A 23,817-nucleotide genomic window follows, 5' to 3' on the forward strand; every position below is an offset into this window, starting at 1 on the left:
ATGAGGCTCAAACTCGCCACCCCAAGATCAAGAGTTGCCCACTCTTCTGACTGAGCCAGCCAGGCTCCCCTGATTCTTTTTTGTTTACTCATTTGTGGGTTTTCTTTAATTCCGCTTAGGAGTGGAATCATATGGTGTTTGTCTTTCTCAGTCTGACTCCTCTCACTCAGCATACTACCCTCCAGGTCTGTTCTTGCTGTCGCACATTACCTCTGGGGTTACAGTTGCAGGGTAAGCAGCGATCCCTCTCTCTCTGTCGGTAGAACCCCTCCTTGCACCTCTCGCAGTGAACGCCATCGGTGTTGTCAATGCAGTTGAGGCAGCGGAACCCATTGCCTGTCTGTCTGTGAAGCTCCTGATCAAAGACGCATTGGCTGGACTTCCCACTGCAATCACAGACTAGGGATGGGGGGGAAAAAAAAAGACCTCACTAGTAAAAAGCTCAGAGACAATGTTATTAATGTAAACTATGCGCAGGGTACTAAATATTCACGCCAGCTACTTGGAGTAAGGTAAGGATGACATGGGCTGAAGGAAGGTTGGGAGAGTCTCTGCCCCACCCAAAGGGAGTAGCAGCATGCTGGGGCAGGGGGGTTGCTGTCAGGGAGAACGTGAGCTCAGGGTTGCCCGACTGTCCCATTCCTCAAGAGACACCAAAAATCTTACGTTATGTATTTTTTTTTAATGTTTATTTTTGAGAGAGACCCAGAGCGTGAGCAGGGGAGGGGCAGAGAGGGAGGGAGACACAGAATCTGAAGCAGGCTCCGAGCTGTCCGTGCAGAGCCCAATGTGAGGCTCGAACCCTTGAACCGTGAGATCATGACCCAAGGCGAAGTTGCACACTTAACTGAGCCACCCAGGCACCCTTCGTTATGTATTTTTATGTACAAATTCCTGATTTAAATTTGCAAAGAATTCATTTTTACAGCCCTGCGCAATCCCACAGAACAAGTCTACCGGCTAGAGAAACCTGAGGACTGCCAGCGGGTGCGCTCTGGCACAGCTGTCCCAACAGCTGACGGCGTCCTCTGTTCAAGATCCACTATAGCTGTCCCTCCTGTGATGGTCAAGGCTGAGGAGCTAATGTGACTGTCTGGACAGGAATCTCCTTCTGCCCTTCACTGTGCCTTGAGTGTCCCTCCCAGAGCCAGGTGCCAACGGGAACCAGAGTCCCATGAAGAATCAACTTTCCCAAATGTCTAGGAAAGTTTACCCCATTGAGTGACCTCTCCATGGGGGACCTAAAAGTCAATGAGGAAACGTGGAAATACTCCACATAATTCCTGGCACACAGCAGACTCTAAAAAATGTTTGTCACAACTGAGAAGACAAAGATGATAAGCCTTGAGGTTAAAAGAATTGGACCAAATCAGTACTAGTTCTATTTTTGGAGGCAAATCTCTTCAACTCTCTGAACCTTATTTCTTATAAATGTAAAAGGAATTACCTGCCTCCCTGGACTGTTGAGAGGATCCCAATGAGAAAAGAATACCAAGCCCTTCACACCTGCTAATTCACTCACACAAGACAGGCATCGCCTCAGAGGAGTAAAATGCATTTCAGAAAGGTTAAGTAATTTGACCCAGTGGAGAGCTAGGGTTGGAACCTGTGTCTGATGCCAGACCTCATTTTCTTTCCACCAGGCACATTGTCCATTGGCCACGTGGCCTCAATAAGAGTCCACTTCTAGAACTGCCTAGGGCCACGACTTACCCAGAGCACTGATTAAAAAAAAAAAAAAGCCAACGCACGTGCTGAACAGCTGCCCTGTGCAGGCCATGTCAGGGCTCTGAAGGCACAAAGGGGACTAAGTAAACCTGATGAGCTTCTGAAGCGACTTCTTACCACACACGTCTCTCCAGAGCCCATGCCGTCTCTAGCACCTCACACATATCAGCTCAGTTACTTCTCACAAGAACACATCAGCACGAGTGGTCTTGTCCCCATTGACCGGATGAAGAACCTAATGCTGGATATCTTGCTTAAAGTCACACAGCTAAATGACAACCATACAATTTGCTCCTAAGTGTGTCCAACCACAAAGCCTTCACCCCCCACCCCACCCCCACCCCCGCTTCTTGAGAACCTGGTTACCACTGCAGGTAGCCGTTCCTCCTAGAAATCCCTCACAAAGGCTCATTCAGCCCCTACCTAAATCCTGTCCCGCCACAGACCGCACTGGTTGTTCCAGATTACTTTTTCAGGAGTTTTAACTCTGCCTCCCTCCCTGTAATTTTTACTATGTGTTCTTGCTCTTCCTTGGAAAACACATGCACACCTACTGTGGTCTTCATTTACTTATCACTTTGTTTCAAACATGTTTACAAGCACTGTGACAGCCGGGGCTTTGACTGAAGACAGCTATCCTATCTCCCTCTCTAGCCTTTCTCCTTCTGGTTAAACTGGAGGCCTGTCACCTCCATGCCTTTCAACCATTTCCCATGGGATGATTTCTAGATTCTTCTTGACTGTCCTCCAAGGAACATACTGATTTCCCAATGTCTTTCTTAAAAGGGCCTGAATTTATCACAGTCCTCCAAGTGTGGTTTGACTAGCTCAGCATGCAACACAACTGGGTGTTAGAATTCCATGGACGCAGTTTTGCATTTCGTTAAACTTAGTGTGTTAAGCTTGCACTCAATTCAGACTCCCGGCTCTCTTTGCAGAATGGGTGCCAACTCCAATCTTCCCCAGTGAATGCTTGTGTAACTGATTTTTTGGATCCCGAACAGATGTGCCACACAGCTGTCACGTGCTGTGAAATTGCTGAGAATATCCTTAGGCATGTATAAGCGCTAAATTCAGCCAACGACCCTTGTGTGAGGTCAGTCGCCTGGATCACGCAGTGTGCCAATGCCCTTTCTGTCCTGGGTGCCTTTTGAGGGCAGTCTCAAGACAATTACAAAATTTTCACTGTGCCTTTCTGACCCAGAACAAACTTTCTGCTGGTAATCGTTAACTTTATAAGGATGGCTCATGATATATTTAGAACACTATTTCAAAAATAGACACCCTTGTTATAATCTGGTGTTTAATGCCTCCCTCCCCTTCTGTCCTCTCTCCTGTCAGGCTCTACTCTGAAAAAACTGTGTTCTCCCTTTAAATCCCCCAGCCTTCTGCAGAGATACATTACAGTTTGAGCAAGGGGGATCTTCAGCCAGCAACTCTGCTCTGGAACTTGCTCACTGCCAAATCCCCCTCCTCTCTCACTGGGGTTTCCATGAAAGCCCAAGGTTGTGCTGACTGGGTAGGGCCAAGTAGGCCTTGTGTCGGGGAGTGTATAGGCCTCCTATGTCTGCATCGTGTGAGAACTTCATGAAGATGTTCCCCAGCCCTGCCTGCAGGACTTTGAGGTTTCCAAGCTGCACTGAGCTCAACCCTTAGCTGCACTGCACTTTAGCTTAATATTGAGTCTTCTGAACCTTCACCCCCAGAGAAGGAGGGTAGAGACTTTGCTCCTCTTGCATGAGATGACCCCTTTTGTCGCTGATGCTTTTGAAACATGGTCTCAAATCATCTCCCAAATTTAGACCAACCTCCCTAAAACTATTACTCATTCTAGCTACTGGGGGGAAAGAAATGTTTTGAAATTCCAGAATATTCTTGCAATTGGCTTAATAAAATGGGCCTCATACAGCTTGAGCCTGGTCCTTTTTTTTTTTTTTTTTTTTTTTTTTTGAGACTGTGAGCATGAATGCAAGTGGGGGAGGGGAAGGGGCAGAAAGAGTGAGGGGAGGGAGAGAGAGAATCCAAGCAGGCTTCATGCTGTGGGGCTTCATCTCACAAACCAAACAGGTAAGATCACGACCTAAGCCAAAAAGAGTCTCAAACGCTTAACTGCCTGAACCATCCAGGCACCCTGAGGCTTGTCCTTTTTATTCTGTGACCGATTTCTGCCTAACCACTACCATGGGCACGCTGGTTGCTGAAGGGCACTGCCCGGCTAGGAATGAGGTGACTGGGAGCAGTGGGGACTCTGCCAACAGGGCTAAGAGGAAAAGCAGCCAAGTGTAGCCACATGGGGATCCTGCCTACCGTGGTCAGCATTTCCACTCAGGTTTCTAAAGAAAACAGAAATCTGGCCCTGTAGGAGATCTGATCTTTTTTATTTAAAAAATTTTTTAACGTTTATTCATTTTTGAGAGATGGAGAGAGACCACATGAGTAGGGGGAGGGGCAGGGGGAGACACAGAATCTGAAGCAGGCTCCAGGCTCTGACCTGTCGGCACAGAGCCCGATGTGGGACTTGAACCCACGACCACGAGATCATGACCTGAGCCAAAGTCAGATGCTTAACCGACTGAGCCACCCAGGCACCACTGAAATCTGATTTTTAAATGTTGGCCAAAAAATATTTTTTTTATATTTGTTTGAAATAAATCTATGTCCAAGGGCAAATCTCTGCTCTTCTAACAGGCAGAAAACACATGTCCTGCTTTAGAAAAAGGAGAAATGAAGCCCTTGTATATGGCACAGTGGCCTGGTCGTAGTGGGGGTTTGATGTGTGTTTGAAGAACAAATGAATGAAAATTCTCTTGAACTTGTAGAAACACAGCTCAGGGGTTCCTAAATTGAAAGGACTCCATGTGTCCCATGTGTCTTAACATGCCTTAAAAATATAAATACTAATATTAGTATTTAGCAGTCACTCTCTTCCCTGTTCCATGAAAGGATGCTTTTCTCTACAGAAGACCAGTCCAGAAAACAGCCTTCCTTGGTAACTTCTACTGCAATGACTTATTTAGGTTAATAGACCCAAATATAAGCCTTGGCTACATTTTAAACTCTAAAAATTTATTATACTTCTTTTATATTTGGCCTTGTTCAAGTTTGTCTAGAGCTCTTATTTCTTCATTTTTATTTTGTAATTTTGCTATGCTTCCGAATTTCATAAATGGTTTATCTAGTTTCAGGGCATCTTTTTTTTTTTTTTTAATATATGAAATTTATTGTCAAACTGGTTTCCATACAACAGCCAGTGCTCATCCCAAAAGGTGCCCTCTTCAATACCCATCACCTACCCTACCCTCCCTCCCACCCCCCATCAACCCTCAGTTTGTTCTCAGTTTTTAAGAGTCTCTTATGCTTTGGCTCTCTCCCACTCTTTTTTTTTTTTTTTTTTCCTACCCCTCCCCCATGGGTTTCTGTTAAGTTTCTCAGGATCCACATAAGAGTGAAAACATATGGTATCTGTCTTTCTCTGTATGGCTTATTTCACTTAGCATCACACTCTCCAGTTCCATCCACGTTGCTACAAAGGGCCATATTTCATTCTTATTGCCACGTAGTACTCCATTGTGTATATAAACCACAATTTCTTTATCCATTCATCAGTTGATGGACATTTAGGCTCTTTCCACAATTTGGCTATTGTTGAGAGTGCTGCTATAAACATTGGGGTACAAGTGCCCCTATGCATCAGTACTCCTGTATCCCTTGGGTAAATTCCTAGCAGTGCTACTGCTGGGTCATAGGGTAGGTCTATTTTTAATTTTCTGAGGAACCTCCACACTGTTTTCCAGAGCGGCTGCACCAGTTTGCATTCCCACCAACAGTGCAAGAGGGTTCCTGTTTCTCCACATCCTCTCCAGCATCTATAGTCTGCTGATTTGTTCATTTTGGCCACTCTGACTGGTGTGAGGTGATATCTGAGTGTGGTTTTGATTTGTGTTTCCCTGATGAGGAGCGACGTTGAGCATCTTTTCATGTGCCTGTTGGCCATCTGGATGTCTTCTTTAGAGAAGTGTCTATTCATGTTTTCTGCCCATTTCTTCACTGGGTTATTTGTTTTTCGGGTGTGGAGTTTGGTGAGCTCTTTATAGACTTTGGATACTAGCCCTTTGTCTGATATGTCATTTGCAGATATCTTTTCCCATTCCGTTGGTTGCCTTTTAGTTTTGTTGGTTGTTTCCTTTGCTGTGCAGAAGCTTTTTATCTTCATAAGGTCCCAGTAGTTCATTTTTGCTTTTAATTCCCTTGCCTTTGGGGTTGTGTCAAGTAAGAAATTGCTACGGCTGAGGTCAGAGAGGTCTTTTCCTGCTTTCTCCTCTAGGGTTTTGATGGTTTCCTGTCTCACATTCAGGTCCTTTATCCATTTTGGGTTTATTTTTGTGAATGGTGTAAGAAAGTGATCTAGTTTCAATCTTCTGCATGTTGCTGTCCAGTTCTCCCAGCACCATTAAAGAGACTTTTTCCCATTGGATATTCTTTCCTGCTTTGTCAAAGATACTAGTTGGCCATACTTTTGTGGGTCTAGTTCTGGGGTTCCTATTCTATTCCATTGGTCTATGTGTCTGCTTTTGTGCCAATACCATGCTGTCTTGATGATTACAGCTTTGTAGTAGAGGCTAAAGTCTGGTCCATCAGGGCATCTTGACAGAAAAGCAAGCGATGAAGGGTGCCTGGGGGCTCAGCCAGTTAAGCATCTGACTTTGGCTCAGGTCATGATCTCACAGTGTGTGAGTTCGAGCCCCACGTCAGGTTCTGTGCTGACAGCTCAGAGCCTGGAGCTTGCTTCAGATTCTGTGTCTCCCCCTCTCTCTCTGCCCCTCCCCTGCTCATGCACGTGCTGCATGTGCATGCTCTCAAAAAATTATAATCGTTAAAAAAAAACAAGCAATGAAAGTATAAAGATGGAGGTTTTGGACACTTCCTAAGTTGCCTGGGAAGCATTTATCAAGGGTCCATTCGCTCAACAAATACATATGGAGTATCTAGTATGGATACAGTGGTAAACAAAACCAATAGATGTCCCAGCCCTCATGAAGTTCTCATGTGAGGAGGGGGGAAAAAATAAGTAATACAGAGAATATTTGGATAGTGATATTTGTCAAGGAGAAATACATAAAGCAGTGAAAGGAAACAGGAAGTTGTGGGGTGGGAGGGGGGAGGTGACAAAGTGAAAGTGACATAGCTGATTTACTTTTTTTTTTAAGATTTTTTTTTTTTAATCTCTACACCCAATGTGGGGCTTGAACCCACAACCTTGAGGTTGAGTCGCACGCTCCACCAACTGAGCCAGCCAGGTGCCCCTGGTTTACTTCTCTATTTTGAGGCTGGTCTGTTCATGAGCTTTGTCGGCTTATCTACCAGGCATGGTGTTTTTCTTACCAATTATGAATTACCCACCAAATGTATCAAATTATTCACCTCTCATTTTGTTATGTATTTTCTTTTCCTCTCCTGATAAATCTTTCTTTTCCAAGTACCTCATTGGTAGATTTTTGTCTTACTGGTTCTTACTCCTTTTCCCCCCTCCTCCTTCTGTCCTTGGTCACTGAGATGTACTTCCATTTCACTTGTTGAACAAAGATCACTTCATGGGGCGCCTGGGTGGTTCAAGTTGTGATCTCGTGTTTCGGGAGTTCAAGCCCCACGCTGGGCTCTCTGCTGTCATCATGGAGCTGGCTTCGGATCCTCTGTCCCTCCCCCCTCTCTGCACCTTCCCTGCTTGCACACACATGCGCTCTCTCAAAAATAAACTAACATTTAAAAAAAATGAATAAAAATCATTCCTGACAGAGGCCACACTGGATGTCTGCATCCTGGGACATCATAAGCCAGCATGATTTCAAAAGGAGCTGCCGATGTTTTATTTTGTCACATAAGATATGATATATGTAGATAATATATATATTGGGCTTTGTCAAATACTTCTCACATTATCCATGTTTTTCTCATTTCACTATGGACAGGCATGGGTCTGGGACCTGGTGCTAATTTATCACTGCAGCAGAAAAAATAAACAAGTTCCTCTCAGACCCTGAACAGACCCAAAGCCTTACAGGATCTAGGAATCAAGACAAGCAGTTTTTTTTCCTCCCTTTTTCACTGAAGTCCGTATCCTAGGTGCCAGGTTCCATTGTTACTCTTATTTAACTCCTCATTTGTCCCGTACTCTTTCCAAGCTAGAGACATCTCTGCAAAGTTCTGTCCTTTTCGCTCTCTGTCCTGCACTCCAGCTCCCGGAAATCCTGGTCTCTGTCAGCCAGGCATCTCTCCACAGCTACAACAATAAAATTCGTCAAGTTGACCTCAAGCCCTGTGTAAACACACGTGAAACCAAGTTATTTTACTCAGATTTTCACATATTTCTTTCAGTCTAGTAAAGTGTGGGTGGTTTTTGTGTCTTCCTCTCTGTTGCTGCTTCTTTGGCACTTAAGTATTTATTATAATAATCACTATAATAGCATACAGTTGCTGACCCTCAAGGTGCTTCTTAGAGGAGCCCTCCAGGCTGCCAGACACAGGCTGATCTGCGCACAGCCACCCACACTCCCCCAGACTCTGCAAACAATGGAGCAAGTGTGCAGAGCCCCTCAGGCTCACTTCAGAAGGCTCCCACCCTCGCTCAAACACACAGCTCCGACAGGTCCGGACAGGAAGCACGGGGCAAAGGCTGTTTCCAAGCTGCATCCTTAGGAGAATGAAAGGAAACTGAAAATACAGGTACTTCCTAGGTTTGCACTGTGGCAAAGCCTTGGAATAATCAGCATCAGCGGCTGCTGTTCATCAAGACCTCATTTTAAGTTCCCCGTAGGACACACTGTGAGCAATTACGAGAAAGTTTAACAACTTGGCGCCAATCTGATCATTTGTGTATAAGCAGGTCTTTTCTATTGTTCGAAGCTGAAAAACATGCTCAGCTTTTCACCGAGGTGATCTAATTTCCATCCTCTGTACAGCGTATGGGATCATCGTGCTTTTTAGTGCTCTCACAAGTAACAACAAATTAAAAAATCCAAGCTCCTTTCCAAACCCTGAAGATTTGGCCCCGCCGATGTCTCCAACTTTACCGCATTCCTCTTTCTCTCTCTTGTTTGCTGGGCTCCAACACACAGACCTTTGCCTGAACTCTGGGAAGCACCACCTCCTTCCCACCTCAGGCCTCCAGGCTTGCCACTTCCTTTGCCAGGAGCGCTACCTGCCTCCACCTCTCTAAATCCACACAGCCACAGGCTGATCTTTTAAAGAGCATAAATGATATCGTGCAGGGCCCCCGATGGCCCTTCTACAGCTTCTCCCTCCTCTGAATGCCCACGGGACTTCATCCTCGCCTCCATCCTGGTACTTCTCACCTTCTGTCCTGTCTTCACTATTTGTGTATGACTGACTTCCTCCATAACGTTTTCTACGTTTGTATCCACATGGGACCTAACACAGGGCACAGGACTGTGATGGGTGGGTGGATGGATGGATGGGAGGGAGGCAGTCTGGCTCTAAGAAAAGTAAAAAAAACAACAACAACAACAACAACAACAAAAAACCAACAAACCCGAAAGTACAGAAATCTCCCAGGAGTCCAGAGACCCGATATGAAATTTTCTCAACACACCAGATTTGTGTTGTCTACATGTGGCATTCAGTGTAAGTATAAAAAGCTAATGTTTCAATCAAAAAAATGGAGGGTGAGATGGGAACAGAGAGAAAGGAAAGGTGATCCGTTCACTTAGAAGGAGTGGCTGAGACTTTCTGGTTGCTCTCACACCAGAGGAACTATTACTGCCTCCAGGCCACCTCCGCACTGGTGGTCCCAGACCCCTGGGCTGCAGTGACACCCAGCCTGCCCTCTCCAAGGGCAGCAAGACCAGAGCCAGGTGGGCGGAGGGGCCTGAGGTACGGCCTGCCTGAGACCAGGAGATCAGTTTGCAGTGGTGGGGCAGCCTTGACAGGCAGGGTGCACTTGGCGGGCGCAAGGGAAGATCTCAGGGGCTAGGAATCTGAGTGTCGTGTTTGAACCTGGCAGCGTGTGCTGGCCGCCCTCACCCACAGCTCTGCCGCCCTCGCTTCCACTTCAGGGGCTCCGGGCACTAATGCTGACTCAGTTACGGGGCAGTAGGTTTGGAAAGTGTTACCCGTGATCTGTGGATGAGTCCATACAGAGATGGCACCCGTGCTCTTCCTTATTTAGCCCTGTCTCCCCAGCATTTTGTGCCCCTCATTCCTTTTCCAAGAAAAGCATCTTTTTCTCTCCTTCCCTTTTGAAATGGTCTTCCCTTGGACACTAGAAGACCATACTGTCAGATTTCCTCTTGGCTTCTGACCTTGTCCCCCCACCCCTACCCAAGTCTTTGTGGCTCCTCTCCTTACACTAACTCTAAATGTTGGGGTTATTCCAGGCTCAGCCCTGAGCCTCCACGAGGCCTCCCTCTGGGACTTGCCCATCCCAGCCAAGGGCTTAGGTAACCATGATAGCCGTTGACCGGTATGCCAAGGTACTTCCCGGCCCAAACTTCATTGTCAACTCTAGACCAGCCATCCGCTTTACATGTCCAGCTGGTTGCCTCACAAGCTTTTCACACAAAATGTTTAAAACCAAATTCCTAGTTGTCATCCGTTCGAGTCACAAGGCTGGAAGCTATTCTTTATAGGTTCTCCGTCATTCTTCCTTACTCATATTCTATTCAACACCAAATTTTATTGACATAACCCACTAAATAGCTTGTTCACCCAAGTCAATGTCCACAGTAGCCCTTCTAGACCAAACCCCTATCACCTCTTGCCTACAATACTTCTTGACTGAATTCCCAGCAACTTCTCTTGCCTCCATCCAGCAGTCGGAAAACCTTACCAAAATATATTCTACCAATACCTCTCTGCTTACAACTCTGATAATTCTCCTTGACATTGCTACAAATACTTCTATGGTCTAACCCTACCTACTTCTCCAGCCTAATTTCATATAACACTCCTCACTGGGACATCTTCACCTCTCTCCCATTCATTTCATTTATACCTCACTTTGTCTTTGCTTCCTCAGCTTTTTAAAGTTCTTTTGTGAAGGAAAAGCATCATGGTGGGGAGAGGTGAGTTGGGGCTAACATTGGCAACCACCATGTTCTCTCTTGTTTGTCCAAAGCAGTTATGCAAAAAATTAAGCCTCCATTGTCCAATTGAATATTTCCTTCCTCCGAGTCAAAAAAACTGGCCTCCTGTAAACTGACACTTTTATGCTCAAAGATAGCTGCCATCACCTCTGAGAAGTCACTTGCAATGAGGCTCTTTAATAGGAAATCCAAATGTAAAGAGCTAGACTGAAAACAGTGAACGAAATGGATCTTGAGAATAGTATACTCAGATTAAAAAAGAAAACAACTCAGCAAATGCTTATCTTCAGAACAAAAGCAATTATTGAAAGTGTCCTTTATTAATTATTTGAGAATATGTGAGCAAAGGAGAGGGGACAGAGGGGGTGGGGGGGAGAGAGAGAGAATCTCAAGCAGCCTCTATGTTCAGCATGGAGCCCAACGTGGGGCTCCATCCCACCACCCTGAGATCAAGACCTGAGCCAAAATCAAGAGTTGGACACCTGACCAACTGAGCCATCCAGGCACTTTGAAAGTGTCCTTTAAATAGCAATCTATTCTAATGTATTCTTTGTTATTTTTATACATATTCAAATTGAACATTACATATGAAGTCCAAAGCAAGATCAATCTGACATCTATCAGTGAGGTAGATACCAAAGGCACTTGTAGCTATCATCCTATTTGCAAAAATCAAAGTCTCCAAACCTGAAATGCTCAACATGACACGGTATTTTTACCATATTGTACTTACATGTGATGATGAAAATGCTCTTAAGTATTTTCTAGTTTTAAAGCCTCCTACATGAGATTTTTCTTTCCAAGATTTAATATGTTTCTCAGGTTGGGTGAATACTTTAAAACAAAGTCTGAACATTTCTTCGTTTAATCTTGAAATGTTGTGGATTAATGTGTGAATGTCTGCTTCCAGTCTTATCTTTTTAAGGCATGTCACAATATGTTTTCTAATTAAAATAAAAAACCAAAATGGCACTTCCCTCACGAAGAGTCTTTTAATTGAACTCAGTTTTTTCCTCTCATATTTTTCACAGCTGCCTTTTAAGCCAACAGAGCCAGAACCACTGATGTGTATCCTGCCTGTTGGCTTCTCAGGGTATGTAAATGCCCAAGCAGGTGTAAGTCTGCACCAAGAAGTGCCCTAAGGAGAGGAACACTTCAGGTGTTCTAATCACATGGGCAATTTGGGATGTTAGAATTATGGACCAATCTTTTGAACTCTTAATAGTCCAAAGTCATCAAGAGTCAAACTCCGGTCACCACATTTTCCTTTGGAATGATTATGACTTAAAAGGAGTCACCTAGTTTCACTGAGTTCATAGCACATTCTATTACAACCTAGATGTGGAAACAACACACATGGACCGCAGATACTCCACCTGGTAAGGCATACACCAGGAGACCACACCTGGAGATGTCTTCCCCTAATCCCCCACTAGGGTCCAGGCAGACAGCAGGGAGAGGGAAAGAACATCCCAGCCAATAGGGAGGTTGGGGACACCAATTTTCATCTAACTAGCAAAGGAGTTCAGGGTACAGGAGGAGGCTCAGTCTGAGTTCAAAGGTGAAAGAGAAGAGATTAGGACACAAGATACAGAGGAGTCTCCCCTTTCCTTGCACCTGCCACCTACAAGGGCTCTACTCCGAGACCACAAGTGTCAGCCTCAGTATGGAGGCTCAGTGAGTGTGCGTGGTAAGCATTCCATATGCAAATATCCAATACTGCTATGTAAACCCACACTCTTCTGCCCCCATATATAGCAATTTTCTGTATTTCTAAGAAATCATCTATAAAGAAAAACATCAATATGAAAAGCATATTTGACTAACTTCAGAGTACAGTATTCATTGAGCATTTCCACATGACTCAACAAAAGGTATCCTCTGCCCTGCCCTCTTAAGAATCAACTGAAATAAACAACAGAGTGCTCAGGACAGCTAGAGGTGACACCTAAAGCAATGAGGACCAAAAGGAAAAAAAAAATGTATAAGGAGTCTGGGTAAAGAAAAGCTAAAAAGAAATTGATTTGTACTGAAAATGCTTTTCAGAGTATACATATTAAATATGGTTTTTCAATCATTTGTTGTCTTGGCTCCTTTAAAAAGTTACCAAATAATTCCTTTTTAAACCTTTCATTGCTTTCGTGAACAATATACTTCTGTACAAGGAAATTAGCCATAGATTCTTCTGTCTCTACATCCCTTCACAATGCTGAATCTGGTTAGGTATGCATATGCTTACTGTGCACCACAGCAGTTCTCAGTTTGGACAAAAGAACAAAATGGTAATTCATGTGCATTTACAGTGTTGGGAAAATATGTATGAAGTGCATTTATAGAAGCTTCCTTAGAGATTCTTTTCTGAAAAAATCCATCTGAAAACAGTAAATTAAAACTGTACCGCTTAACGTCAGAAGAATGAATTAAGTTAACGTCTCTTAGGGGACCAACCACTTTTTATACCTCCATCAAAAGAAGTAACGAAGATCACAGACTGGACCATGAAGCCTCCACCAGGGAGCAGGTGCAATGTGTCTTGTATCTCAGCTGAACAAATGTGCTGCTACTGCACTGTCACTTCCCATGGCAGGTCAGCTGTGGTTTCAGCATGTGAACGTCGCCTCCCACCGTGTACAACAGCCCCCCACCCCTAGCCCTGCGAGGCAAGAGCAGAAGCTTTGGGTTACTGTTGGACCTGGTGCTATTGCAAAGTAGACCGGTCTATCTGCTATGAGAAATGACCTTTCAACATTCAGAATCCCCTTTTACCAAAAGAAAAATGGGTGATGATTTGAAATAGTAGTAAGTACATGCAAAGCTTACAATGTTCTGGCCATGAAACTGTCCTGATCCTGAAAGACTTTAAAACTTGTACCAATGGACTCCAACAGGGGGAGAAAAATAGCCTCGGGACACAAATCTGCATGTATAGAATCATAATGTCAACAGTCATTGAACAGCGGTAAAAAAAAAAAAAAAAAAAGGCTTATCCCTACCCCTCAACTGTCCTATTTTTTTTTTAACTGAGCCACCTAGTCAATTCCAACCTGCATGACAATCTGACAACAGGGTTGAACAAAAAAAGAACAAAAGAGAAAGAGAAAACTTAGTCATTTAAAATCTGTTCTTTTGTCAATGCCCCACCAACTAGAGTTTGTGCTTGGTCTTAACCTATGGTTCCCTGACATTTTTAAAAGAAAGGCCACCATAGGGAGTCACATATACAAATAAAATAGCCAGGACACAGATGCCCCTACTAGAGACATAGGGATATTCTTATAATCAAGATTCCACCAAGTGTGAAAATTAATTTAAATGAAAATTTTTAATAAGAATTAGAAATATTAGACCAGATTTCAGTTGCTAGTTTATTTACTAAGTGCATGGCTCTGGTCAAGGAAATAACTTTTCTGTGCCTCAATTTTCCTATCTATGAAGGAGGATTACATATGTGGTAACCCAGCTCTGATGTAACTGAGAATTCACACAGTTCCTTTGCCGGCTGGGTATCCTTTTTCTCACCTACAAAAGGAGAGGCTTTTGTAGAGAACCTCTAAGGACCATTCTCATTTAAATACCATGATGCTGGGGTGCCTGGGTGGCTCAGTTTGTGATCGTGTGGTTCTTGAATTCAAGCCCCTCAATGGGCTCTGTGCTGACAGCTCAGAGCCTGGAGACTGCTTTGGATTCTGTGTTTCCCTGTCTCTGCTTCTCCCCTGCTCATTCTCTCTTTCTCACAAAAAATAAACATTAAAAAAATTAGTAAAGATTAAGTAAATACCATGATGCTGTAATAAGAGAAAAAAGTATGGAAACATGCAGAACTTTTTATAAGAAATGCCCCAAATGAGTGCAGCTAAAGATGTGAATAACTTTTCCAATGTTTAAATCAGTGTGGGAAATGATTTGGCTGCGATTTAATTTTTTCTAGACTGTGAATATTCACAAAATGAATAAAAATAAAATCTGGAAAAGAAACAGCTGGCATTCTGTAAATGGTCGCCAAGCCTGAAGAAGTCTAGGATACATAGACCTTTACTCAACTGATCCCCACCTCTCCTCCGATACAGCAGAAGGGAAAGGCTAGAGCCCTTACATTGACCAGTGATGGAAGAAGAACCATTCTTTCCTAATCGTGACATAAGGAAGCACATGACTGTTGGGCAGGCACCTACACAGACATACAGTCACCCACCGACACAGAAAAGACTTAGCTTTTGGCTTTGAATATAATTCAAATATTACATCATGTACCTGGGGGTTATATTAGAGCACAGCCCAGTAATGATTCAGTAATCTGCTAGGCCTAATTTGTGACTAAATTTGAGTTCCAGAATCTATGGCACTCCTATTTCTACACTGGTCTGTAATGATCCAAGTCTTGTCCTTGGAAATTTCTCTAGGGTGTAAAAAAAAAAAAAAAAAAAAAAAAAAAAAAAAAAAAGTCAATATACTTGAGCCCACTAAGAGCTTAAATGGGAAAAGTATTCCTAAGATTGCCTCAACAACTTAATTTCATGCTCCTGACTTTCCCATAAACATTGATCACAAACCAACATTCTTCCTCAGCTCCTTGACCAGTGGAGCTAAACCGATGGCTGTCCCCAGTTCAGGACCCCAGAATTTAAGTCTTCATAGGTGTTTCCAGCTTATGCCCCCAATTCAAATCCATACTCCTATTTATTGCACACACTTGAATATAATAAGGTGGGAGGTTTTATTTTTCCGGGGGGGAAGGTCACATTTAAGTCTTTTCAAAATCTTTTTCAATTACTTTTAATTTTAAAATATTATTTGGGGAAGACTTGTCAATTTGAAATGTCAGTCAATGCATTGGATACTTATCAGTAAGAAAAAGCCTAGGCTATTGAACCAACCCTCATAATTGTTCATTATCTCACAATTTTGAGTGTCGAAAATCATAAACCTTTCAAGATGATTATGCTGTGAAGATTACAATGTGCGTTGAAGGATAATCTTTAAATCTTTTAGACGTTTTGAAAATGGTGTACTTTCCAATGACGGTGTGAAAAGCAGACACAAATGGAGCTGTATCTCAAGCCACCTAAACCGAAGCAAAGAAGAAACTGTATTAAAGTTCTGTTAGCTGCTAAAGGTGGAGTTTGAATGTAATTACTTCATAAAATGTGAATTTACAAACTAATACTTGTAAGTTATTTTATAAATTATGTGACTTTAGGTTTGTGAATTAATGTGCTACATTACACACAAAAAGCCATGTGACCACTGCATTTACACTGCTAAATGGTTTCATAATCAAGTTGGCCAAACCCTTTTTCTGGTGGGGGATGGGGAAAGTCTCCAATTAAGAAGTGAGAGAGCAGCTTATGGAGTGCTCATCATATATTTGAGCATGTTCTAGAGAGCAATAGACCTGCTGAATCTGTATGTGATAAGATCTGGTGTTTGCCAAAAAGCAAGGATAAGAAATGATACGACATCTGATCTTGAAATTCCATCTGCTCTGAGTCCCTTGTCAGGAATTCCCATTTATTTCATTGGGTAAAACTTGGGGTTCATTTCAGCCTGAGCAGAAGGACTCCTCATCACCTTTCTTGAGCTAATGAAAGGAACCTCTTAAAAAAATTCACCGCTTAAAACTCAGAAGACAGTATGTTGACATTCAGCATTGGCAGGAGAGTTCTATGACAATAATATTGAACACATAGTGCTTACTAGGCACTGTGCAAAGTGCTTTAGTATGTAATGATTGCAACAACTTATTTTCCTCATCTCAGAGACCAGGAAACTGAGTACCAGGGGAAGTAGCTTGCCTAAACCCCACAAATAGGAAGTGGAGCTACCATTTGAACCCAGGCCTGCACCTGTATGCATGATGCTGTACCATTTCCACAGTTCAAGTAACAGAATCCAGGAGAGAGTATAAACCTTTCCAGGGCTCTCTTCCACGATCCACAGCATCTCTCTTCCAGTATCCGACCATGAGAGAAACCAGATTAGTGTTCTATAATCATCTTGGATGTTGAGCTCATCATTCTAGAATAATTGCTTCAAAACATAACTGATGGCTGAATCCAACAGTATCATGTTGATCCTCATTCTTTGTATATTTATAGTTTTATGTCTGAATGCCATTTATTATACCTACATTGTTGTAGATCTTCCTTTGGCTAGCAAAACATTCCTCTTTGATAATGTTCTCTATTCTCAAGGCCCATTCCTCCTTATTCTCCATTGTTCTATCTCCTTGGTAAGGGTTGAGGTTTCTCTTACCTCTGTGTCCCAGGTAATATCATCTATTGTCAGGGCTTTGCTTTCTCCCTTTGGGCTCACCACTTTTATATTTCAAACTGTTCTTCTAAACTTCAAGATCACAGTTCCAGCCGTTCACCAGGACTGTTGGCCATCTCCACTGGCATCCCTGATTTAACATATCCCTATAGGAACTCATTCCTTCCTCTTCATCCACTATCCAACCTTGCTCCCAATTCGGATCCTTGAGTTCTCATTTCCTTAAATGGCATCACTATCTAACCAATCACACTCACCTGAAGCCTCAGACCCATCCTGGACTCTTGCTTATTTCTCATGACGTCCCCTTCTATCCCTGACACACACTCATTGGATCACCAAATTCTTTCAACTTTACCTTCTAAATGTCTCTGTAATCTGTTTCCACTTTGCTATTTCTGCCACCACAATGAAAGCCTTCATCATCTCTCATTTGGATTCTTGCAATGGCCATTTATTGCCGTCTCCTAGCTCAACTCCGTCTAAGGCATTCAGTGAGCGACCTTGCTAAAACATGAATCTGGCCATGCCCACCCCTGCTTCTATATAAACCATCTGCAACTTTTCTTTACCTATGAGGCACTATCCTAGCTGTGCAGCCTGGCACATAAGGCTCTTCACAGCCAGGTTCTTGGCTACATTTCTAGTCTCACTCTTCTCTACTTCTTGCCCCTTCTCCAGTCACGATCTGTGTGAACTGTGATCCAGACCAATGGAGCTATATGCCACATTCTCTCACACACCAACTATGAGCTCCTGAAGGGAAGTCCTTATCTTGCTTAGCAATCTCTGCATCCAAGTTCACTATTTTTATCTCGACTGTTGGCTTCAGAGTTTTTAAAGAAACATGGTTCTAAGCATTTTAAAGCACTTTACAATAAACAGCTCTGCAAAGTTGCAGAGTACTGCTGTTCCCATTTAACAGGTGAAGGAGAAGATTCCAAGAAGTTGAGGAGCCTGAATAGTTACTAATAAGAAAATGGTAGCCAAAATTTGAAGCCAGATCAGGCTGACCCTAAAACCTGTGCTTTAGCTGAGACCAACCGTGAAAGTCTCACTGATGACATCTAACACATAATTTCACCTTCAAGGGAACAGCCGGGAAGCAATGCCATGGATTTAGGCTCACATAGGTGCAGCCCACAGGGTGCACAGATGCAGGTCACTTTGGGAAGTGGCCAGTCCCATGTTTTAGTCCAACTTACACCACATCCCAGCAGCCCGTGAATAGAAAAGCATGGGTGCTCTACCCTAACGCCAAACTTTTCACACTCTCACTGAACCCCAAAATGAAGCCCTTTTTGAGGAGGGAGTCTAATATCTTAAGCAACCTATCTCCAAGGAAGGGGAGAGTCTAGAAATGAAACTGAACATAGCTTCTGACTTGTCTAAATAGAATACTCAGTTTGTCTATCCCTGAGTCTGTCCTCTTGAGTCTGGTTTTATTTAACAACTGATACAATCCTACATATTTATTTCTGTTATCTAATGCTAACACATTAGATGTGGCCAATGGGAAAATTGCTTCAAAAATTACCCACTATATAAAACATATGTACTTGCTCCCTTATTACTTTACAATGTGGTCCCAAAAGCTCCAGCCTAAGAACTCCTGGATCGAATGCCAGATGTGTCCCTGCCAACAGCTGGCGTATAGCTTTGTGCAAATCCAGTTCCATGTTTTCGTATTTTAAGCCAAGGGCTGTAGTAGTTGATCCATAAGCAGTCCCTTTGAATTCTAATATTTGGAGACTCTCCTTACTTTTAGGATGTTTCTCACTAGGTTAACCATAAGGGAACCTAACTTACATCATTATTTTCATAAATGGCTTTTAAAATGGTAATCAGGGATGATGGGTTGGAAGTTAATTCCAAGATTATTTTAGGAAAAAAAAAACTGTATCAATTCATTCAAACACATTCCAAAATATCCGTGCCATTCAAATAGAATTCAAGCCAGCTATTTACGGAAAGCATAAGATAATGCAGTGCGTGCGTGAACATTGTCTCACATTCACATATGTGAAAATGACTCTTGGACCTAGTGAAATAATTACTGAAATCCCATCAGGTGGAGGGAGTAATCTAAACATGAAAATTCAGGGTAATTAAACAAGTGAATATCATCGGTCAAACCAAGTGACAGGGAAAACACCCATTATGTGTTGTCATAACTGACCCGTGCCTATAGCAAACAGTTGCTAGGTTCTCAGCAAGTTTTGTTTACGTGAGCGACTTGAACTTCTCACAATATGACAGCCCTTGGACACCCTAGATAAGATGAAATGATCTATGGGGTGCCTGGGTGGCTCAGGTGGTTGAGCACCCAACTTCAGGTCATGATCTCACAGTTCGTGGGTTCAAGCCCCGTGTCGGGCTCTGTGCTGACAGCTCAGAGCCTGGAGCCTGCTTCGGATTCTGCGTCTCCCTCCCTCTCTCTCTCTCAGCCCCTCCCCTGCTCATGCTCTGTCACTCTCTGCCTCTTTCTCTGAAATAAACATTAAAAAATATTTTTAAAAAATCAATCTATGACATAGGCACCCAGTAAATGCCTGTTGAATTAATGTGAGAATACTATTAGAAGTAACGTTGTGCAAAAATAAAGCGCTGCTAAGACTCCTAGGGCTCAGTTTCCATCCCGAAGATGAAATGAGGATTCCAGAAGGATTATTAGAGAGGCTCCTTTTCAATCTTTATGGTGTTCACACTCACAGAAAACATTCCCACCACAATTCCATCAACGAAAACACGTGATGGGAAAAGAATTCGTACGCCGGCATATTCCTGATCAAACAGGGCCCCACTGATCCAAAAAGCAACCAAGACGGCACATTAAAAATGTAAGGAAAATCTTGGTTTGGCACAACCTACTGGCTCCATTTTAACACCAGACAGCCGTATAGAACATTAGACTTTGGTTACACCGCGTCTCTGGAGAAGCCCCAGCCGCGGGAGGAGTTGGGAGCTTTACAGAAGTTCTCGACTCAGCGGGAATCGTCGGAGGTGCGCTCGGCCGTCGCCGTGTGCAGGGCCAGGGCAGCGACGTTTCCTCCGGGAGGCCGACTCACCTTCCCTCCTGGAGGTGGCCCGGGCGTTGGGCAGGAGCAGCGCGACGCAGAGGCAGCCGCACAGCCAGAGCGCGCGCATGGCCGGGCCGGGCCGCGGGTCCGTCTGCCGCACAGGGGTCGCCGCCCGCGCCTCGCGGCTGCTGGTTTGCGCTCCGCGCTCCGCTCTGCCTTCCTTTTCCTTGATCAGGTGGTTTTATCGACTCCTCTACCTGACTCAGTCCTGACAGGAAGAGAGCCTGTGTTTCAGGGTGTGACTCACCTGTGAATAAGGAGGACCCAGCCCTCAGCAGCCAGACAAACACACACCGCGCACACCGCGCCGCGAGAGCGCTCACCCCCGCCGCCGGCCCCCCCCCCCCCCCGCCCTCGCCGCGAGAGGGGTGCACACCTGGCCCGGGCCGAGGGCGTGGTGCCGAGGCTGCGGCCCAGGGATCCCGCTGGAGGAATGCGCCCGCTGCCCCGCAGCCCTGCTTCTCTCCCGGGGTGGTCTGCCGCAGAAGTCGCACAGGTGGACGGCGAGCAGCCTGCCCCCTCTCCAAGGCGCAGACTCACAGCCAGCAACCCCGATCGGCTCCCGTCTAAAAGACGTCAAGGAGAACAGGCATCACGAGAGGGTGCTCTCCACCCTCTGGCCTCCCCTCAAGCGCTCTGAAGTACGGCAGGCCTCCCCCAGCCCACCCACTCTGCTAGCACTTCTTTCCTTCCCTCCCCATCACCGGGCTCCTCTCCTGGGCCCCGTAACTTCCTGATCACCTGGGCTGGCGACTGTCAAGTCACCTGCTGACATGACCGGTGGGCCTCCCTATGAAGGCGGGGTATCGCTCGAGATCCCTAACAGCTCACGCATTTGCTGGCGCACTGTCAGCTCGGTAAATGTTCTGCGGAACTGAAGAAAACGGAGAACCCGGATTTCATATTCCTTTTACCTCTTAGAGCATTTTTCTCATACCGTTCTCCGTGGGCGCACAGGAAATGTTTGCGGAGACTCACGGTGAGAGGCATCCAAGTCTCTTGTGTTAGGTGAGGGGACTGATGTCCAGGAAACTGCAAATCCTGGTATATCCTACATCGCCCCTATCCCTAAGGAGGCTGGTGGCAATAATTCAGAGAGACCTCTGTCAAAGAGAAAGCTTTGGTTCCTACTAGAGATTTAAAAATTACCAGAGGTTTGTAGGTGCTCAGTATATACGCACAATCTGTCCCAAACAGTCACCCCTACTTTTCATGATCAAGGCCTACAAAGGCCCCTGGTGAATATTGTTCACTGGCTAAAGGAATGCATGTTCTCTAGATAGTTCTATAGATAACATAAGGCAACAAACAATACAGCATGGTTACTGTGTGTCAAAAGGTGTAAGAATTTCAGTTTATGCATGTAAGTGAGACCAGTTGGGCTGGGAGAGCTTGGGAGGATTATGCACAAAACATGAACCATGAACTAGGTAGGTGTTGGGGAATAATCAGGATCTGAATACAGCACCAAAGAACCACAGAGGGAGACCATTCACGGAACAATGGCTACCATCTATTCTAAAATCTCCAGCAACAACAAAAAAAATGAATAGAAAGGAATCTCCAATTTTCTCATCCCAAGCTTCTACTCTCCTCTTCAACTCTGTTCGGGATTCACGCAAATAGCATAAAGATTCTTCTCTCTCAAAGTTCAGTCTCCAGTTACTGCTAGTTTCAGGTCCTGGAGACCAGTAACTGTCTAGTTTTTCCTGTCTAGTAACTAGTATGTTGTAGAGGCTGAAATCATGCCCCCAAGTCCCTGATCCATGCACTTCTACCCATCAGTGTTGTGCAATCCACAATCCTGCAAGAACAGGAACAGAGCCCTGCAAAATAAAGGCTTAAAGGTAAATTTCATTTTAGTACAGATTATTAGTCTATTCTGTCTCAAAAGTTGGAACAGATATTTTCATCTATCACTTTTGGATAGTGATAGAAATAATAGCTAACATATATAGAGTACCTACCATTTGTAATTGCTGATGTGAATCCTTTATACAGAACAACACTTTAATCTTGGAAACAATGCTATGGGACAGGTGTACTATTAACTTCCCATTTGACAAATGGGAAAACAGAGGCATAGAAAGGTCAGGTAGCATGCTCAAAGTCACACTGGTTCCAGAGTTTAGGGGTCAGATTAAAGAGCCCCATAAAAAAGACAAATTCACAATACTCAATGAATTCGAAATGCAGCCAATGGTTATTCGTCAACATCCATTACAACCCAACCAGATTGGCCCACACCGATAATCAAGTCCCAATGACTCTGAACAAGTATTTCTGATTTTGCCTAACGTGTTACCTCTGAAAGGACCCCCAGAGGCCGCCTGAACCTGGAATAGAAAACGGGCAGCAGAGCCCTGGGCACCAGGCCAAACAGCAGCCTCTTTTATGTGAATAGTACACTTTGGTGTTTCTCCATTCCTACCCCTTTTCATTGCCTTATTCTGGATCTTTTCACACATTTCGACAACTGCCTGGCTCAAGCTTGAGACCTCTGTTCTGGCCGAATCTCCTACCATGCTCGGAGACCATATCAACTGCTCTTTGCCAATTTGAGGATTTTTCTGTAGTGCTCTACTAGTCAAAAGTTGAGGTTCTGCAGCAGATCCCCAGGGCCAAATCCTGGCTTCACGTCTCATCAAGGTAGTTTATTTATTTTTCTCTAAGCTTCAGTTTCCTCATCTGTAAAATGGGGATAATAATAGAACTGTTACCTGGTAGGGACACTGGGAAAATTAAATGGCCTATCTAGTGCTTAGAGAAGTATCAGACATATATGCACTATGCAAGTAAGCTATAATGTTGCTATTGTTACCACTAAGCACCATCAGTTTTCCTTTATTGTAATTAATAAATATCCTATAAGAGATTTTTGCTTCAACTCTCTTACTAATTGACAAATAGTAATTAAAATTTTTGATGTTTATATATTTGTGAGAGCAAGAGAGACAGTGTGAATGGGGGAGGGGCAGAGAGAGAGGGAGACACAGAATCTGAAGAAGGTTCCATGCTCTGAGCTGTCAGCACAGAGCCTGACGTGGGGCCTGAACTCCCAAACCGAGCTGAAGTCAGAAGCTTAACCGACTGAGTTACCCAGACGCCCCTATTGAATAGTAATTTGAAACTTCTATGGAACTCTTGGTCTACTCCAGGTTCCTACCCAGATTGCCAACATTTACTTGGAAGTTGTTAATTTTTATTTTTGCTGCATATCTCAAAATTTCCTTCACATTCAGATCTTCCTGTCCAATGTTTTAAGATTTAGAATTTCATTTTTATAAAGTTAATTTTTTTTTTTTTTTTTTTTTTTTAGAGAGCGAGGGTGTGAGTGGGGGAGAGAGGCAGAGAGAGAGAGAGAGAGAGAGAGAGAGAGAGAGAGAGAATCTTAAGCAGGCTCCATGTTCAGCATAGAGCCCTATGCAGGGCTCTGTCCCATGACCCTGGGATCATGATCTGAGCCAAAATCAAGAGTCAGATTCTCAACTGAGCCACCCAGGTACCACTAGAACTTCATTTTAAATAAGGGGTAGGAAGATCTTATATTTCGGGGAAAATTAAAAGATGGATTTAAAGAATTCTTACAATTAACCTCAGGCAACACATGTTTTTCAAAAAGGCAGTGAAAGTCTGTTTGC

The 23,817-nt window shown here is 44.0% G+C and overlaps 1 protein-coding gene, 1 long non-coding RNA gene and 1 other non-coding gene across 3 annotated transcripts in view; 1 reads left to right on the forward strand and 2 right to left on the reverse strand.

Annotated features, from left to right (window-relative positions):
• The window catches only part of LOC125155690 (uncharacterized), a 42,419-nt gene extending 26,432 nt beyond the window's left edge, over positions 1-15,987 (forward strand). The window contains exon 3 of the long non-coding RNA XR_007148309.1: positions 15,816-15,987. This is a non-coding gene — a long non-coding RNA (uncharacterized LOC125155690). The remainder of the gene's footprint in view (positions 1-15,815) is intronic.
• Positions 1-20,753, reverse strand: part of LAMC2 (laminin subunit gamma 2) — a 57,528-nt gene extending 36,775 nt beyond the window's left edge. The window contains exons 1-3 of the mRNA XM_047841200.1: positions 20,553-20,753; positions 20,165-20,423; positions 211-399 (exon numbers count right to left, since the gene is read on the reverse strand). Coding sequence (XP_047697156.1) covers positions 211-399; positions 20,165-20,243 — 268 coding nt within the window. The 5' untranslated portion in view covers positions 20,244-20,423; positions 20,553-20,753. The remainder of the gene's footprint in view (positions 1-210; positions 400-20,164; positions 20,424-20,552) is intronic.
• On the reverse strand, positions 4,232-4,315 carry TRNAQ-UUG (transfer RNA glutamine (anticodon UUG)). The gene has a single exon. It is a non-coding gene; the product is annotated as a tRNA-Gln (tRNA).
• Positions 20,754-23,817: the final 3,064 nt, after the last annotated feature.

The sequence above is a fragment of the Prionailurus viverrinus genome, chromosome F1 (assembly GCF_022837055.1).
Source record: "Prionailurus viverrinus isolate Anna chromosome F1, UM_Priviv_1.0, whole genome shotgun sequence".
In the NCBI taxonomy this organism is placed as follows: domain Eukaryota; kingdom Metazoa; phylum Chordata; class Mammalia; order Carnivora; family Felidae; genus Prionailurus; species Prionailurus viverrinus.